This window comes from Solanum dulcamara, chromosome 2 (assembly GCF_947179165.1).
Source record: "Solanum dulcamara chromosome 2, daSolDulc1.2, whole genome shotgun sequence".
Lineage (NCBI taxonomy): Eukaryota > Viridiplantae > Streptophyta > Magnoliopsida > Solanales > Solanaceae > Solanum > Solanum dulcamara.
In genome coordinates this window covers 12814968-12834478 of record NC_077238.1, presented here as the reverse complement: position 1 = coordinate 12834478, position 19511 = coordinate 12814968, and the positions used below count along the sequence as shown (strand labels likewise).

The window sequence follows — 19511 nt, the reverse complement described above, 5'->3', positions numbered from 1 at the left end:
TTTTACATATTAAAAAATATAAAAAGATCGTTTTCCTCTATTAATTTTATAAATACCCAAAAGATCTTAATTCCTCATTTTTAATTGGCTCCCAAATTTGATATTTCTATCATTTACTAGGCAGCTCTCACATAGTTTAGTAATTAGTTAATGTGAAAAAATAAGGTATTATGGTTTATATTGTTATATAGAAGAAGTTTAGTGGCCAACATGCATTGTGGTGCAGTGATAAAATTATTTTATCATTAATCAAAATAAGATCATCGCTCCTTTATAAGCGGGGAATAAGAATAAAAAAGTAGGTGTGTTTGTTTTTGTACTTTAATTTGTACATAAAAAATGCCAATTTTCTGCTACTATTCTTCTTTTTTGAAGATAGTACAAGTTTTACCTTTTTCTCTCTTTCCAGTTTCTAATTTTTATGTTTTGTTACAAATTCTAAACTTTATTGGAAAGAATCATTGGGGACTTTGCAAGGTCAGGAAGTACCATTTGCATGTGTTCAAATCAGATTGTGAAAAGTTGTCAATTTGATGCTACGAATAATATTTCCAACGTTTAGTTGTTTACAATATTAAAAATAACTATTTTAAATTTATTTATAAAATTAATTAATTTTTTCATTTTACACTTATAATTATTTTTTTTGTTAAAGCGTAAACATGTATGTAAAATTCCAAAAAAAAAGCTGCTTTAAAGGGTAGATTAGTAAATTATCTTTCTTATTTATGATTTCTTAAGAGATGTGTAAAGAAGAAAGTGAACAACTAATATGAGACTGAGAAAGTGTCAGGAAAAAAAAGACGATTTTTATGTTTAAATTTTCAATTCAATTTATATCGTTTGTTTGGACTGGTAAGAAACATTCTGATACAAAATGCATTTGATTCGATGTTAATGTATATGTTTAGCCGTTTGTCCATAGAAATTAAATATTTTTTTTTATTTTTTTGAACTTTTTGAAGATGGAATTGTGTTTGATTTTAATTTTTGTAAATAATATTTGATTATTTGGATGTACTGAAATTGAAAGACGGGAGAAAAAGCGTAAACATGGTTTTGAATGTTTTCCAAATTTCAAATATATTGTCAAACATTGATTTTCAAATAAAGTGAAAAATTCAAAAATTAAATAAATAGTTATCATGGCTAAATGGATTCATAGATTACCTACATCACACACCCTCAAGGTCCTTCCCCGAGCCTTGCGTGAATGTGAGATGCTTTGTGTGTCAAACTGTCTTATTTTTTAGTAAGATGATCAAATAAAAAGACATATGTTCAAGAATTATTAATTCATAACTTTTACGCTCTTCAAGAATTATCTTCAGTTCTCGATCAAATAAATAGTTATCATGGCTAAATGGATTCATAGATTACCTACATCACACACCCCCAAGGTCCTTCCCCGAACCTTGCGTGAATATGGGATGCTTTGTGTGTCAAACTGTCTTGTTTTTTAGTAAGACGATCAAATAAAAAGACATATGTTCAAGAATTATTAATTCATAACTTTTACGCTCTTCAAAAATTATCTTCAGTTCTCGATCTTAATTCATTATTTACGAATTACATTTCAAAATTTTCGCACAATGTAAAAATCATGACTATGCTTAAAAAAACACTCTAAAAAGCCCACATAAACCAAATGACGTACCTCATTTTTTTAATTTTTTTATGCCAAAGAAACTAATGGTAAAATTACAATGAATTAATAAGAATTCTCAAAGAAAAAGGAAAAAAAAAAAAAAAAAATAGGAGGAACAAGCAATGAGCTATCTAACAAACTAAAAATTAGAGAAACTGAGAGATTTCATCTTATCCATCACATTAAAAGCTAAAACTAATAATGAATGAGAGCATTTATCTCTTAACCATCCATATCAATCTCTTTTATCCCATCGAAATCTTTTTTTTTCTTTACCAAATTAGTGTTCATTTCCATTATTTTAGTAGTAAGAAATTAAAACTCCCATCCTCCTTGCTTCTTGCCCTCACTCCCTCCCCCCTCCAAAGAAAGGGAAGAAAAATACTCAAAGAGGGAAAAGAGGGCATTATATTATCAACCTACAAAAAAATGCAAGTAGAGGAAATAAAAGATGTACAAGCAAGAAAAGCCACAATGGTTGGCATAGTTGTTGTAACATGGACAATTCCTGCTTTACATGTCACACATAGGACATGGCATCGTTTTTGGTTAGATAGGACAATATTTTTTCTTCCATCTTTATTTTTCCAAGTTATACATATCTTGATCACTCGGAAATTTTACCAAGAGATGATGAAGCTTATACTTGAAGAAGAAGAACAAGAACAGGATAAAAAGCAACATAAAGAAATAGATCATAAAAAACCATCGTACGCGTTCGTATGCGCGTATTTGTTTTTGATGATATTCATGAGTTGGATGACAGTATCCAATTGAAGATGATCAAGCTTCAGAGTGTGATTTTACAAGTTGTCCAATTATTGGGAATACTTTGTAGTATTTTCTTTTCTTTCCTTTTCTTTTTTGATTGAATCAGTTTGTATATGAATATTTGAATTCAAAGTAGGAATTCTTGATAATCATACAGTATCTTGCCTCCCTATGTTTGTAAATGCTTATCTTGACTTCAGGCTTTTGAGATAAACATCCTGTGTGTTCTGTTTTATTCCCACTCATTGTTGGATTGACAAGCATCCAGGCCCAAGCCAAAGCACATCTGAGAACTGAGGCATGGCCAACTAGGACAATTACTCAGCACATCTGAGAACTGAGGCAGGACAAGAAGGCCTGATATATTCCATGAAAGGGAAGACTTGACCCCCCCACCCACCCGCGTTCTTGCTCTTGCCAACTCAAATCCGCCTTATGAATGAGAGAACTCCTGTTATGACACTAATCTCAAGTAAGAGCAGTCAAGATCTTTACAAATCACAATGTGCAAGAACTATTGAGGTGAACAAACAGTATGTACTACTTTTTCCATGAAAAAGCCAGAAGGGGAAACCATCTCCCAATTTTAATAACCATAATGTTATTTGACAAAGATAGGAAAGTCAACATTTCATGAACCTAATAAACAGAAAGATGTGGCTTGTAGATCTGCTTATATCGACGGGTCCAGGAATATAACAGTTGGCAGAAAATTCCTAGCACATGTACAATGCCTAGAGTGCAACAGGCAACTCTACATGAGAACTCAAGCATCCATAACAAGTATGACATAATGCTAAGTTCACAAAACACTGTATGTATGACATAATGCTTTAAGTTCACAAAACTCTGTACACAACTGGCATTTCGTTCTCCTTGATATGATAACAAACTTCTCCAAGACGACTGCATTCTTTAGCAGGAATTCTGAAAGTTCGTAAACTCTATCATAGGGTTTGAAACACATCCCTATTGAGCAGAGAACACTAACATTCTTGAGATTGGGAAATACAAAGTTTGAAATCCAACTCTCCAAACTAATGTGATCTCCTTGGCCCAAATATCTCACAACAAATGGGCAGCTAGCGAGACAAAGTTGGAGAGAGAATATAATTTCGATCAAATAAGGGTCTAAAGCCTTATTGAACTAACATTTCACAAATAGATTAAAAAAAACAATTTCATGGTTGAAATGTCAGATTCAGAACAATTTACAGTCAGGGAAGGATCTAGGGGGCATGCTAACACATCAAGAAATAAATGAGTGTAACAAGAGCAAAAGTTATAGGAAGTTATGCTCATGGTTTCCAATTCTATGTTGATTGTCCCTACGAAAGGAGAGGTCTGCAAAAGACTAGCAACTCCATAAACATTATCCTTTGTTATATGCAACTCTAGTGTTAAAACATTTGCATTTCAATTCTAGAAGAGCCACTCCTTTGAGTGGCAACATGAACATGACCTGATGCAATGATCACAATGAAACTAGTAAAGATTAAAGAAAGAAAACACTAGAAAATGAAAGTAATTGACATCAGATATGTAGTTTTCTATGACAAATATAACCATCTAAAGATTCTAGCAACAACAAATTTTCCCATAGATATTTACAGTTGCAGAGAAATTTCTCATCAGATTTGAGGGCTCTTCTCTTACTGAGGTACACATTCTGCAACTATTGCTAAAATTTTAAAATAGAGCTCATAATGTCTTTTGACTTGAAAATCATACCTCTGCAATCATAGTTCCAATTGCTAGCTCAGTTACATGAGTCAAGTTCTGGAGATAAACTTGGTCAGGGGTCCCCTAAGCTTGATGACAATCATGACAACTCACTTCTTCATCAAAATCATTCCGGTACTTGCTGACACAACTAATACCAGAAGTAACCCTAGCAGTGACCACATAGGATAATATTACTAGCCTACACTTTAGTTCTTCAAGATTTCCTAAAATCTCCAGATGCTGAAGATACTGTGTCGAAGGTATACCCTCCCCAGACCCCACCTGGCTAAAGATTCGATGCAAAAATTTCCAATTAATGATCACCTTCCGAGGGACCCCACGTTGTGGGATTTCACTGGGTGGTTGTTGTTGTTGTTGCTGTTGATCACCTTCCGAGGGTCCACCAAAAATAGCCTCCTACCCCACAAAGGTAGGGGGGCCAAATTCATCAATGGCTCCTTAAAGTTGGCACAAAGTTTCACTTAAACACCTTAACTGGGCAATGTTCACTTTAGACACCTTATGTAGGGTCCCGTTGTGTCATTTTGACACTTTTTTTAACAAACAGCTAAAATTACACAATGTGTGTAACACATTCGCGAATGACCTGACACTACGACTAAATAAAAAAGAACACGTGGCATTTGAGTGCAAAATAATATTTAAAAACTACATTATAGGAAAAAAACTAAATTTCAGCCACAAATAATTAAAAAAAAATACCTATTTCTAAACCCCACCACAACTACCTCACCCCTCCTTCCTCCTTTCTTCCCAAACTTTCCCAGCGCCTCTCCCGAACCCCCAATTTATTCTCTGTTTTTTTTTTTCATTTTAGGATTTTCATTAGATTTAGATTCACTTTTTTTTTCATAATTATAATTGTTGGATCTAAAGAAAAGAAAAGAGAAGATAGATTGCCACTTTATTAGGGAGAAGGTGCACCAAGGCTTGATCAATACCATTTACATCGACACCAGGGATGCCTCATCTACTATAGATTACGTTACAGTCTTTTCAACAATTTATTTTATCAAAATGGAGATGCTATATTCCTAGTTTTCCCCATTAGCTTTCTTTTGAAATAACAAATCTTTCCTGAAAATCCAACAAAATCGTGAGACAACTGACAATCAAACTTCACGTTGGTCACTGCTGGAATTTCAACCTCAGCAAGTGTTTTTGATCTCTGCTGGACTTTTAACTTGTGCATGGTTTTCACTCACATCATTGAGCGTTACGCTACACTCTTGGGTGCAGCCATCAGACCTTTTATTAGCCCCAGAATATCATTACGCATCTCAGAAACAGCACTTGGACTAACCTGTTCCAAATGGGAGAACCACAGAGTATCTGCATCTTGGGCTTCACTGCTTGCATACCACTGACAGATGACTCGTGCAATAGCTAAGACATACACGCCACAATCATAACCATTGACTTGCTTTGGCACGTTTGGACACTCTTTATAAGTGGCGTTGGATGATGTATAGGGAAGAGTGGCCTTGTATACTTGCTTGGAATGATACTCATTCATGCACCTGGAGCTGCTGTCATGATGTACAAATACATTGGAGTTTCTATCAAAAGCCAGTAAGCTCCAATGACTCCCGCCTTCAGCCATGCACACGTCAGAATTATCGTTTATAGGTAAGAGAATCAACTTCCTTCGAGAAAGATGAAGTGGTTCCATGAAATCCTTCAGGCTTGCAGGATCAGGACACTCTTTAATCCAGAAAGCAATAGAAGGTGGTACCAGTAATATGTCGTCAGATGGAAAGAGTGAGCTGAGATAGCTAAAATAGAACTCAATGATGCGGTCATTGAGAAAATTAGGACCATTGAGGATGTCCAAATCTAATCGCCTGAGAACCACATCATTGAAGCTGAGAATCTTCTCATCTGCTCCGAATTTAGCCATGGTGACACTGCCAACTCTATACATAGTACTCAAGAATTAGATACTATAAGGAATATAGGAAGGAAAAAAACGAGTGAATATTATTTTTTTTCATTCTGTTCAAACAGATTAGTACTTTGTTAGTATGACATCAATAGAATTGCATGATTTCACAAAATAAAAAGGAATCTGTTCAAACATGACCGGTACTTTGACTAAAATACAAGGTAAAAGAAAACATAGAATGTCCACAAACACTCAGGGGAAGAGATAGACTATTCATAAACACTTAGGAGATGAGATAGAATGTCCATAAACACTTGGGAGAAGATATTCTACGTCTTGAACCAAATCAAACTTCAACCATAGTACCATACAAAACTTCCTCCGTATCTTACCATCATAGATAATATCCTTTACATCTATGCAAACCAGATAATCGAACAGGTTATTATGTTGAGGGTCATAATACATTAGCTTTGACCTGCCGAATCTGTAAGTGAATATTCTCTACCATTTCATAATTGGTTTAGTGGTGCATGACTTGGCTCCTAATGCAACAGAGATTTAACCTATCACAGAAACAGTTGGACGGCTTTTTTTGTGAAAAAGTAATAATATCGTGAAAGTAAACTAAGGCACATGAATGAAAATACACATTGATCAGACTTCATGAAAGATGGTAATGCTTCCTCTTCTCTAGGTTGTGAACATATATGTCACTACACAGTGTTTTGAACAGATAAGAATTCCATCTCCCCAGATTTTACAGAGACTCAGACTAAAATATGATGAGCAACTAATCTTTTATGCTAATTGCAATCATGTAAATTGGAGACAGGTGGCTGAAATTTTTTGTGTCAAAACTGTCAAGTTCTCTATTTTGGTGAATGGAGAACGTGTGAATTTTTTTTCTTCAGAAAGCGGTCCCAGGAACAGGGGTCCTCTCTCACCTTTTCTGCTCATAATAGCCACGGAAGGATTTATTAGGAGTCCAGAGCCTAAAGGGCAACATTTTTTCATCAAAATTCCAAGGGGGGCAACAGAAAATGAAAAGAAACCAAAGGGGTAAAAGCGTGAGGGACACCACGCCTTACAATAAAAATTAACGGAGGACGTTAACTTTTATTGTAAGGCGTGAGGATCACCAAGCCTTGTAAGGAGGGCTGACCTCACGCCTTATAAGGCATTATGTACCACATGCCTTGTAAGGCATATAGCAAGGGAATAAACTCCACAGACACTTGCATTAATAGGCTGCAAGTTAGGTTTGGTGAGAAATATTAAGTTATCGCGTGCCTTATCACCCGTGCATTATCACGTGCTTCCAAGCTAATAGGGGCATTATTTTTTTTGATTTCTTGGAAGTTATGGTCCATAAAACCTACTTCTCCTAATTTACGTGTCACAATTGAAATTTTGAGATACAACTAAATTTTTCTGTGAATGACTTTTTTATATGTAGTTTAAATATTTTAAATTGTTATTTATTATAATTTATAGTACTTTTTATGCAGTTTTCAAATATATAAATTTTATTTAATTTTTTTTCCAGTTTCTATGATCGAATTCACGGTCAAACTTCAAAGGTTTGAATCTCGAAATTCAGTGGTGCCACATAAATTGGGACAAAGGGAGTTGTATTTACTCCCTCCGTTCCTTTTACTTGTCACATTTTTTTTAAAGAAAAGGTTCTCTATTGATTCAAACACTGTACCTATGGGATAGGGATCGAGGAAGGGGAAAAACCGAAGATTTCACATGGTACTTTTATCAATCTGATTTATTTCGTACCTTTCGTTCAATGAGAAAATGGGTCAAATTCTAGCATTTTAAGATATATTTTTTCATCATATTGATATGAAAAAAATTACAATTTATAGTACTTTTCTATAGTTCTTGAATATCTAAATTTTATTTTAAAATATCAAATTAATGTACTTTAATTTAGCTTTGAACATTAGTCAAATTAACACACAAAAACTGCAACGTGACAACTAAAAAGGAACGGAGGGAGTATATAAATAAATTGTTTGATTTGTAATCATAATGTAAGAACGTCTTTTAGTAAGAAGGAATTCCACCTATCAAGAATATAATTGAACTTACCTATAAATCTGCCCATCTAACTTAATATTTCTCACCACCTCTAACGTGTAGCCTATTAATGCAAGGGTGAGAGGAATTTATTCGATTGCCATATAACTCACAAGGGGTGTGGTACAGAACGTCCTATAAGGCGTGGGGCTCAGCCCGCCTTATAAGGCGTGGTGACCCTCACGCCTTACAATAAAAGTTACTTTTTATTGTAAGGTGTGGTGTCCCTCGCGCTTTTTCCCCTTTGGTTTCTTTCCATCTTCTATTTCCCTTTTGGAAATTTTGATTTAAAAAGTTGTCGCTTAGGCTCCGGACATGATTTAATTGTATGATGAGGATTGTTATTCATAATAGATGGTTGAAAGGCTTCAAACTCAACAACAGAGCATGAGAATTTGGAAATCTGCCAATTGCATTATGCAGATGATACTATGATCTTCTGTGAAACTAAAGCAGAACAAATTAGCCACATCAGGGTGATATGTCTCTGGTTTGTGTGTAAACTGGAGCAAAAGCAGTTTATTTCTGATCAAGGAAGTTGCACAGATGCAAGTGCTGGCCAATATCTTGGGGTGCGGAATAGATCAGATGCCAACAGTTTATCTGGGCATGCCTTTAGGTAACAAACGCAAGGTCCTGGAAATATGGGATTGGGATAATTGAAAACCCAGAGAAAAAGTTAGCTATGTGGAAATCCCAATATCCGTCACTAGGGGGCACACTTATCTTTATAAATGATGTGTTAGATTCATTGCCAACCTATGTAATGTCATTATTTACAATCCCTTCCATAGTGGTGAAGAAGCTAGAAAAATTGAGAAGGGATTTCTTATGGCTTATATACTGACCAAGGCATTGGGGAGAGTTCAACATGAATCACAGTTGTCCAAACTAAGGGTTCTGAATGTGTTCACTACACTTAATTTCATAATCTCAATACAGCCTACGGAAACCCTTAAACGAAAACAATTCCAATGTTTCCAAAGCAAGACAACCTGACAGTAAGTTCAAAACAGTTTCATCATCCAAGGCTACCGATAAAACAGTCAGAAATTTCCACCCGATAACAAGTTTTTCATCAAATGCACAACACCGAAATTCAAATTTATCAATGACGAGCAAGTGCATATACATTGAGGGAATTCGTGACTGCTATCACTACTTAAATACAATGTAACATCTTCCACTTTGTTATCCAAACATACTCAACCATCGCGGATTTCGACATCATACAGTATCTACATAAGTCAAATTGGAGCTAGAATTATTTGATTTTCCATGAAGTGCGACGAGCAAATGCATAGTTCACAAAGGAAATGAAGCTTTTTAGGCTCAAATCATATGCAAAACAGAAATATAAGTTATCAACTGCAGTCTAGAGATACTGTCACCATTTTGAGACAAGACAAGTTCTTAAAGCATCCTTAATGAGGAATGGATCTGGCAACTCACTGAATCGGTCTAGGGTTCCGATGACTCTCTCCGTTAGTTTTCCGGCAATTGATTTTCAAACTGCTTGAACCGGAAGCGTTGCTGAAATCGCCGGAGGCTATGATTTCCGGTGGCACTCCTCCGTTTTCAGGTGCTTTCAATTTTCTCCTTTTTCTCTTACGTAAGAGTATTTCGGGTTCTTTAAATTTTGCACCCTAAGTTATGTTTCATATTTTACCTTGCACCCTATTCTCTTATTTTTCACAATTTACACCTTAATATATTTTCGGTTCTTCATTTTACAATACGATAAAAATGATTATTTTGTGTGGGGGTGGGCATTAATATCGAAAAATTGAATCGAATAAAATTAATTTGATTTTTTGGTGTCGGTTCTTTGATTTTTCGATTTGGCGTCGATTATTTTTTTCAAAAACTTCGGTTCTTCGGTTTGGTATAAGGGTCACGAAATTATGGTATACCAAAAAATTGAAGTTTTATTAAATAATATTTTAAATTATATTGCTTATATATTTTGACCCAAAATGTTTTAATTTTGAGAAAACTACACAAAATGAACCCTTTAAACAAACTATTTACCACTCGATACCCCTTCCCTAAAAATTTCTTTATATACCCCTTCGGCCAAACTAATTACTGCTATACCCCCTTTAAGGCCAATGAATAGCTAAAAAAACATTTCTACTGTAGCAAATACGCTCTCAAAAATATAGTCGTTACAAATAGCAACAACTTTGTCGGAATGACATCATCGCCGCCGACAGAACTTTTCAGGCCACCGGATCAGTCCGGAGAACTATACAATCTTCGACTAAGCAAAACTCTTCAAGAATCGTCTCAATCGGACATTCGAAGCCCCGGGAATATTGAAAAACCAAACGCGATTACTGAACGAGAAATCTATTCTAGCTCCAATTCTGTGAATTGTTTTGATAAACCACCAATTGAGAATGTTAGAACAACATCTCAGCTACAACATATCCGAAAATCTAGCAATTTCAGCGAGGCAATCGAGAGAAATGAAGCCGCGACTGTCCAGCGAAACTCCGAAGAGTCGCCGGCCAATTGGGATGTCTTTTGTACGCCCGCCGATGGTATTCAAGTTGGCGCACCACCTGGGGTTGGTTTCCCACCTCAGTGCGCCCCTCATAATAAAAGCCCAGCCCCAATAGATGACGGAGTCGCCGGTACTCTACTGTTGAACTTCGACGCCGGAGTTCCGGTGACATTCGAACTTCAAGACCAATGCCAAAGTGTAGAGGAGCTCAACACGAATACAACCATACAAAAATCTCCATCAAATTCATTACCAATCTTGTCAAATATCAGTTCAAAGGATTCAGGCGGCTGCAAGACTTCCGGCGGCGGCGGCGTCACCACGAATGTCGACGAAAATATAAATTTTCCAATGGGTTTTGATCACGATGCAACGAAGAACACAGAAATCCCAAAAGACCCATTGAATTCACTCTCTAACGATTCGAATTTGGGAATTAGGGTTACGCTTCCATTGGCCGGAGGCGGCGGGGCTCCGATTCAGAAATTGGCAATGCCAAATTGTTCAGAATGATGATAGGAATCCAACCATCCAAAAAGCCCCATCAGGTAAGGTTTCGAACCCGTCGAATTTCAATTCTAAGGTTTCCAATTTGACAATACATGCTGACAGTGGTTGCGCCGGAGCTCCGGTGACCGAAAAAAATCCTTTTCAATTCAATAGTACTCCCCAGCATCCAAATACACGTCAGGAACAAAATTCTAATGAAAACGACCATCCCATCATTTCAAACGTTACTACTAGTGTTAGAATTTCTCAAAGAATCACCAGAATCACCACTCCGTTGAACGCCCAAAGCAATTCTATAAACCAGAACGACCCTCATACCAATACGAACATTTTAAACCAAAAAACACAATTTTTAGATACCCCGAACTCAAATTCCAAAATTGCAACTCCTACCAATAGGCACGAAAATAGTGAATTAAGGTCCGACGCTGTATTAGTTAATCATGCCACTACTTCAGACACTCCTTGTACCTCCAATGGTCTCAAAACTACCAAACACCCCACAGTCTCAAACTTTCCTACCATTTCATCCAATTTTAAAAAATTCGACCCTAAAATCACTAAAGAACCTATAGTTTCCCTAACCCCAGTGCTATACCTCCAACAACTAAACCTCCCAACAATAAACCCACCACTACTAACCACCCCCCTCCGTCCATCATAATGCAATCCTTAGCCACAAGACTTAGGATTAGACAAGTCGGTACCGAAACTAAAATAGACCTATCACCTCCGAAAAGAGCTACAAAACAAGGATGTCCGGCCATCATGTTTAAGAGAGATGATTACATGATTAAGATGGCTGAATCCTGTAAGTATACACTCATAGGCAAGTTTTACAGCCCTATGCCCAAAATGGAGATTATTCGAAAGAAATTCATTACCCAAACTGAACTAAGGGGCAAGGTCAAGATTACCCACTTCAACTCTAGACACATATACATTGACCTTGATAATGAACATGATAGAGACACCATTTTAGATAGTAAGCATATGTACATTGACGGTGTCTTTATGCGGTTTCAAGTTTGGACCCCTACTTTCGATCCAAATTATGAAACCCCCATTTTTCCCGTTTGGGTCATACTCCCGGAGCTCCGATGGCACTGCTTCCATAAAAAATTTGTTATGCTCTTGCTTGCGGACGTGGGACAAGTGTTGCACTTGTACATGGCCTTTATGCAAAAGACAAGGGGGAGCGTAGCGAAAGCAAAAGTCCAAATGGACATCACAAAGCCTAGAATCCAAAGTGTTTGTATTGGATTCGATGAAAATGATGATCCAAATGGAGAAGGTAGATGGTAGGACATCGATTATGAAGATGTCCCCCTTTATTGTTCCTATTGCAAACACCAAGGCCATACTCCTCTTTTATGCCCCATCAACAGAAGAGATGCAGAACGCAACAAGGCCAAAGACAAGGAAGAAGAGCTAAGCAAAGATGCGTTGACAAAACACACAGGTATGATCTCTACTCCTATTGTCTTAACTAATGCTGTAAGTTTCAGGCAACAGGTACCACCAGAAATATCTACCACCACATCTCAGGAAGAAAGAGGCAAGGCTAAGGAACAATCAACCAATACAAACAAGAATCAAATTTCAAATGAACAATGGGAAACCCAAAAGAAAAGAAACTTCAAAGGTAAGACCCAAACTATGCAAAACACCCAGAAGGTACAAGGAAACACTCATCAGGTATATAAACCCACCCAAGCCAAGAATACAGGTACTGATGCAATTCATGGACATCGCAAGCGCCAATCAGGTATTGACTCAATGCTCCCAATCCCTCATGTCTCCCCGAATATTACTTTTAATGTATTGGCTGATTCTGAAGTTGATGGAGGAGAGGATGGTATTCAGGAGAAACCAACTAACCTGCAGGATGGGGTGTCCAGTGGGGGGATTTGTCTCATGTTTTGCATGAGAACCCTATGGTTGACCCTAGGAATGACCTTAGAGCCCTTGCTACCACTTTAAATATTCAACACTTTTCTTCCAAGCAAATGGACAAAATGGACTTTGTCAATGCACAAAAGTTAGGGTTCTCAGTTTCTCCTAATCCCCCACAGGAAAATGCCAAGAATGATGCCCCTATTCAGTCCCAAAACCTGCAGTTACTGGGACATGGTGTTGTTGTCTCTGTAAAAGAAAATTTACAGGTCTTGGGTGCTATTTCACTCTCTAACTTGAAAGAAAAAAAGGTGCAAGCCCCAGCCTCTAATCCCATACCATTCCAGCACCACAGACATGGTGAGAGTCACATTAAAATACTGAAAAATACCAACACCATGCCTATAACTTCAGCATATTCTCGAGTGATCCAACCCCTAGTCCTAGTCCCAACCAAGTGCAAGGACCTGCACCTGTAGTTGGCCATATCTCCACTCAGGAAATAGGCAGTTCCTCAGGCCATTCTCAGCCTCATAATCAGCAGATCTTGAGCCAGACTGTAGCTTTAGATTTGCAAGAAATATGGCATGATTTGGGAGTTTCTGAAGCTGTCCTCTCCAATGAAACTAGGCAAGTTGTAGGTGCTAATTCTGTTGTTCCTTTGAAGGAGAATATGCAGCAAAATATGGCCAGTCAGGTTTTAGAAGGTGGTCCAGCTCCTAGGTTGAAAGAACAAAATGTTCAGCCTATGGCACCTACACTTACAACTTTTCAACACCAAAAACAAAGGGTTGGTCACATTGAGAGGGCTGAAAATGACCCAATTAATGGCTACAGTTTCAGCACAACCTCAAGTGACCATGTGCCTAGTCCTTGTTCCCACCAAGTGCAAGTTTCTATCACCAAACAACAAGATATTTCCAACACTAATGATATAGAATTCTCAGCTAGTCCTAGTAACTTTAAAAATCTAAGGAGAAAGAGAGCTAGAAAGAAGAAATTAGAAAAGCAAAAAGAAGTTTCAACCTCTACCACTACAAACACTGCTTCTGATAGAGTTGAAAATAATACCATTGGTAAGGTGGTTTCAAACTTTTGCTCTAAGTATGTCCTCCTAGATTAGACCACCCCAATTAGAAGCCCAGATTTTGGTGGTGAAGATCCTCTTAACCTTACCCCTTTGAATATTCAAGCAGCTCCTCTTATGCAACCTGAAAATGCCATCAACATCCTATGCACTTTTAAGGAGGCTCAGATCTCAGCTCCTGATAGTGATGATGAATATGGTGTTATACACTCGGAGGATGAATACGACAAAGACTTTCAAAGTGAGGTTGGGTTAGAGGATGAAGAAGAGATTGTTGAACAGTCTAATAGTACAGCTGTACCTTCTAGGATCACGACTAAAATCACGAACGATGAAATGAACCAACTAGCTAGTGAGCAAGGCTTATCACCTAGAGGGGTTCACCACAATCCTAAAATTACTACTATTCATGCTCCTAGTAACAGACCAAACACTAGGCTCCGCAACCTTAGATCCCATCAATGATTAGAATAATTATATGGAATGTTAGGGGAATTAATACCAAAGGAGTCATAGATAGACTTAAGTCGCTCAAACATATCCAACCAAACGTCCATAATCTCTATCCTAGAACCTTTCTCTAACAATGTTCATCTCCAAAGCTTTGGAATCAACCTTGGTATGGATAGGTCCGTGTGCAATCCTAATGGTAAGATTTGGATCTTTTGGACATAAGATGTTAATTGTAAAGTTATTGATGTTGACGACCAACAGATAACTTACGAGATGAAACATGTAAAGCATCAAAGTGCATTTCTCATGACATTTGTTTATGGAAAATGCAAAGATACTCTTAGAAGACCGCTTTGGGATAGACTTATGCATCACGCTTCCACTAACCTTCCATGGTGCACAGTTGGGGACTTCAATGTCATCACCTCCACGAATGAGAAACTAGGTGGAATCCCTTACAACATGAACAAAAGCTTTGAATTCATTAGCGTTATTGAAGCATGTGGCCTAACAAATTTGGGGTATCATGGCTCAGACTACACTTGGTGTAATCAACGAGATATGCATAAAAAATATGGAAGCGACTCGATAGAGCTATAGTGTCCGATAACTGGTTAGCCGCTATGCCTCACACTTCAATCACCCATCTCCCCTCTACTTATAGAAATGAATGAAAGACAGGATTCCACCATTAAATATTTTAAATTCTTGAACTGTTGGGTGGATAACCCTACTTTTCTCGAAACTGTAGAGTCCTATTGGGAACCCAATGTGGTCCTTTCACCAAAGAATGAAAAGGCTCTCCTCCACACTTAGCAAATGGTCGCGAGTAGAATTCAGCGACATTTTTGCCAAGGTTAGGAAATATGAAGAACTGGTGAAAATCGCCAAAGAAAATCTGATAGTATCCTATAATGAAGAGAATAGGATGCAATTGCATTCTCTCAACGCCAAATACATCAGATTTCTTAAAATTGAAGAAAACATTCTCAAACAAAAAACTCAACTACATTGGTTCAAGGATGGAGATGCTAACACCAAGTATTTCCATGTTTTAATCTGTGGTAAGAGAAGACGACTTTTCATTCACAAGGTTACTAACGAAGAAGGGGATTGGATTCAGGGCGACGAGCACATTGCTAGAGCAGCTTGCGATCATTTTCAGAAAATATTCACAGGTGATCAATCTCCGATTTCGGAGAACATCTTGAATTACATTCCTAGAATAATCACAGATGCTCAGAATGAAATCCTTCAAGCCACGCCTACCATTGAAGAATTGAAACATGTGATCTTCTCCATGAATCCTAACTCTGCAGCTGGTCCAGATGGTATGAATGGAAAATTCTTCCAAACTTGCTGGGAGATTATTTCGGAGGACCTACTAGCAGTGATTACTTCTTTCTTCGGAGGGTATGCTATGCCTAAATTCTTTTCTCATGCTTGTTTGGTCTTGCTCCCTAAGGTAGATCACCCCAACACACTCTCTGACTATAGACCCATTAGTCTCAGTAACTTCACCAATAAGATCATATCAAAACTCATTAGCCTCAGGCTTGCACCGATTCTCCCCGTTCTTATTTCTCCCAATCAATCTGGATTTGTAAAAGGAAGAAGCATCTCCGAAAATATCATGCTAGCACAGGAGATTATCCACGATATACGAAAGCCCATTATTGGTGACAATGTGGTTATCAAGTTAGACATGGCCAAAGCATATGATAGAGTCTCCTGGTCTTATACTTGTCTGGTACTGAGAAGGATGGGCTTCGGTGAGACCTTTATTGATATGATTTGGCGAATCATGTCTAACAATTGGTACTTTGTTATTATTAATGGATCTAGACATGGTTTTTTCCATTCCACCAGAGGGCTCAAACAGGGTGATCCTCTTGCTTCCGCTTTATTTATTTAGGGAGCGGAGGTGCTTTCCAGAATGCTGAATAGACTTCATAATTACCACTTCTACCATGGTTTTTATATGAAGAAAAGAGGCCCACAAATTAACCATTTGAGTTTTACGGATGACGTTATCATCTTTTCCTCCGGAAGGAGGGAAATTCTTCAAATTATCATGAAGACCTTGACTCTGTATGAAAAGACATCGGGGTAGCTTATAAACAAAAATAAAAGCCACTTCATGATGCATCCCAATGCACTCCAAGACAATGTGGAAACGGTGAAACAGGTTATGGGTTTCACTCAGAAGCATAGTCCCATCACCTACTTAGGATGTCCTCTGTACATTGGCAGGCAAATAGTCATGTACTACACGAACATGGTCTCTAAGGTTGTCAACAGAATTAGAGGGTGGCACTCCAAAATCCTCAACTACGGCGGTAGAGCTACACTCGTGAAATACGTAGTTCAGTCGCTCCCCATTCACCTTCTTTCGGCCATTACTCCCCCCCGTACTACTCTCAAACAGATTGAGAGAGTCACCGCTGATTTTTTCTGGGGGTGGAAGGATAACAAGAAAAAATACCATTGGGCTTCATGGAAAAAACTTTGTTATCCATATGACGAAGGAGGTATTGGGTTGAGGAGAACTACAGATGTGTGTAAATCTCTCCAGTTCAAGCAATGGTGGATCTTTAGAGCTAAACCAACGTTGTGGGGTGAGTTCCTTAGAGCCAAATACTGTCAGAGAGCCAGCCCCATCAGAAAGAAATTCCATTCTGGCCAGTCACTTGTATGGAAACACATGATGCACAACAAACACATTGTTGAACCTCATATTCAATGGAGGCTTCACTCGGGTTCGTGTTATTTTTGGTGGGACGATTGGCTAGGTATCGGCCCCTTAACCAACTATAGGCAGGAATTGGGAAACGCAAGCAATGCGAGGGTGGCTGATTTTCTTATAAATGGTCAATGGAACATCGATATGCTAAATCAGTTGGCACCAGCGCAACTCGTCCCTCTCATTACTTCTTCCACAATTCAGATGCAAGGAAACACACCCGATCAGGCCATTTGGAAGCCTAATACCAATGGAAACTTCACATGTTCCTCGGCATAGCAGGTTGTCAGGGAACATTGGACCAAGACATTTTCCGACTATTACACTTGGCACAAAAACATCCCCTTTAAATGCTTCTTTTTGTTGTGGAGGGCTTTTAGAGGCAAGCTGCCAACGGAGGAAAAGCTAACTGCATTCGGCTATGATTCCACTCCATGTTGTTGCTGCCACATTCCAGGTGCGGATACCATAGAGCACATTTTCAGCACTGGCCAATTCGCTAGGAATATTTGGCGCTACTTCTCAGATTCCCTAGGCATAAGGCATAAGGCATGAATGCCACACCCCTCAAACCTCTTGTTATGAGTTGGTGGCTTCGCAAGTACCGCACAAAAGCTCACAAACTTATCCTCCACTCCACCCCAATATTTATATGTTGGAATTTGTGGAAGAATAGGTGCGTCAGCAAATACGGGGGGGAAGAGTTCTAGTTTGGCGAGAGTGAAATTTACAATTTTCAAGGACATCTTAACTCTCCTTAGAGTCGCGTACCCCTATATCCATTGGCCCTCGAACTGGATCCACACCATCTCCTGTATAGATAAGTGTACTTATGAGATGAAGATCACCCAAGTCTCGTGGATTAAGCCACAACTAGGTTTCGTCAAGCTGAACACTGATAGCAGTGTGTTGGGTAATCTGGGGCCAACTGGGGGGTGGAATCTTAAAGGGTCACATGGGTAAACTCATCTTCGCCTATGCCATACCGTTAGGGGAGGGAACCAACAATTAAGCCGAACTAGAGGCGACAGTTTATGGGCTTAAATGGTGCATTCAAAAGGGCTTTCAGCACGTTATCCTAGAAGTTGACTCGGAGTTGCTCACTAAATGGATCAATCATCAAACGAAACCTCCGTGGAGCCTTCACCAGGTAACTCATGACCTTGTTGTTATTTCCAAATTATTTGCTTTCTTTTCTTGCAGGCATGTATACAAGGAGGCAAACTTCACTGCGGATGCTCTCTCCAAGCATAGTCACATTCTTACCACTCCAAGCCACTACACCACCCTCCATCAGCTACCTCCTAGTACTCGAGGATACTACATGCTAGGTAGAGTCGGTCTGCCTAGCTTCAGACGGAGGAAGACCAAATGGATTAAAAAGCCTCCATGATCTACTATTTCATTTTGCACCCTTGGATTGAGCACCCAATTACAGTGTTCTCCCCTATTTATGCTTTCCTAATTTCTTTGTGTCGAGAGGAGTCCTCTCCTTTAGGTGCATAGTTTTTAGGTTTTATTTTCGTGTGCATGTATCGGGGATGAGTTGGTTGACCTTAGTAGGATGGCCGGCTTATGAACCACCATAGGATTGGAGGTTAGGTCTATGCCCCCTCCCTGTATTTTTTTCTGTTTTATGTATAATACAGCTTGGGGTGAGCGGCTTAACCCCTGGCCGCGCACGAGAGGTGGGAGCCTCGTGTAGGTTCTATTCCCTTAAAAAATATATATATATATATACCCCCTTTAATTATTTTTAAATTCGCCCGTTGACATCATGATGATAGGGTATCATATATCGATAGAATATCACAGAGGATTAAGCCAGTCTTATATGATACCGATATAGTATCAACATACCGAAGGAGTATCACAAATAATATATTTACTAATTAGTTTAATAAATAAGATTGTGATTTTAATAATTTTCTCTTAATTATTTTTTTTTATTTTTTTTTAAAAAAGAGTTCAATCCTATATGATACCGATAAGGTATCAAGATATTGTTATGGTACCATTGAGGATTTTAAAAGTGATTCATTAAGGATTTTCAATGTCATGATAATATACAAATATACTGTGGTGGTATCATTAATGTAATATCAAATGATTTAGAAAAATCTTTATGATATTATCACAGTATATATATACTATGATGATATCATTCAATAT

General features: G+C 38.0%; 1 protein-coding gene across 1 annotated transcript; it reads right to left on the bottom strand.

Moving 5' to 3' along the window:
• Positions 1–5046: 5046 nt before the first annotated feature.
• LOC129880345 (NEDD8-specific protease 1) lies at positions 5047–9811 on the bottom strand. The gene is made up of 2 exons (XM_055954333.1): positions 9594–9811; positions 5047–6081 (listed from the first exon to the last, which is right to left on the bottom strand). The coding sequence occupies exon 2, from the start codon at positions 6063–6065 to the stop codon at positions 5382–5384; it is 684 nt and encodes a 227-aa protein (XP_055810308.1). The 5' UTR covers positions 6066–6081; positions 9594–9811; the 3' UTR covers positions 5047–5381.
• Positions 9812–19511: the final 9700 nt, after the last annotated feature.

Coding starts and splice junctions, on each gene's coding strand:
- LOC129880345 (XM_055954333.1), bottom strand. CDS start 6,065: ATGGCTAAATTCGGAGCAGATGAGAAGATTCTCAGCTTCAATGATGTG.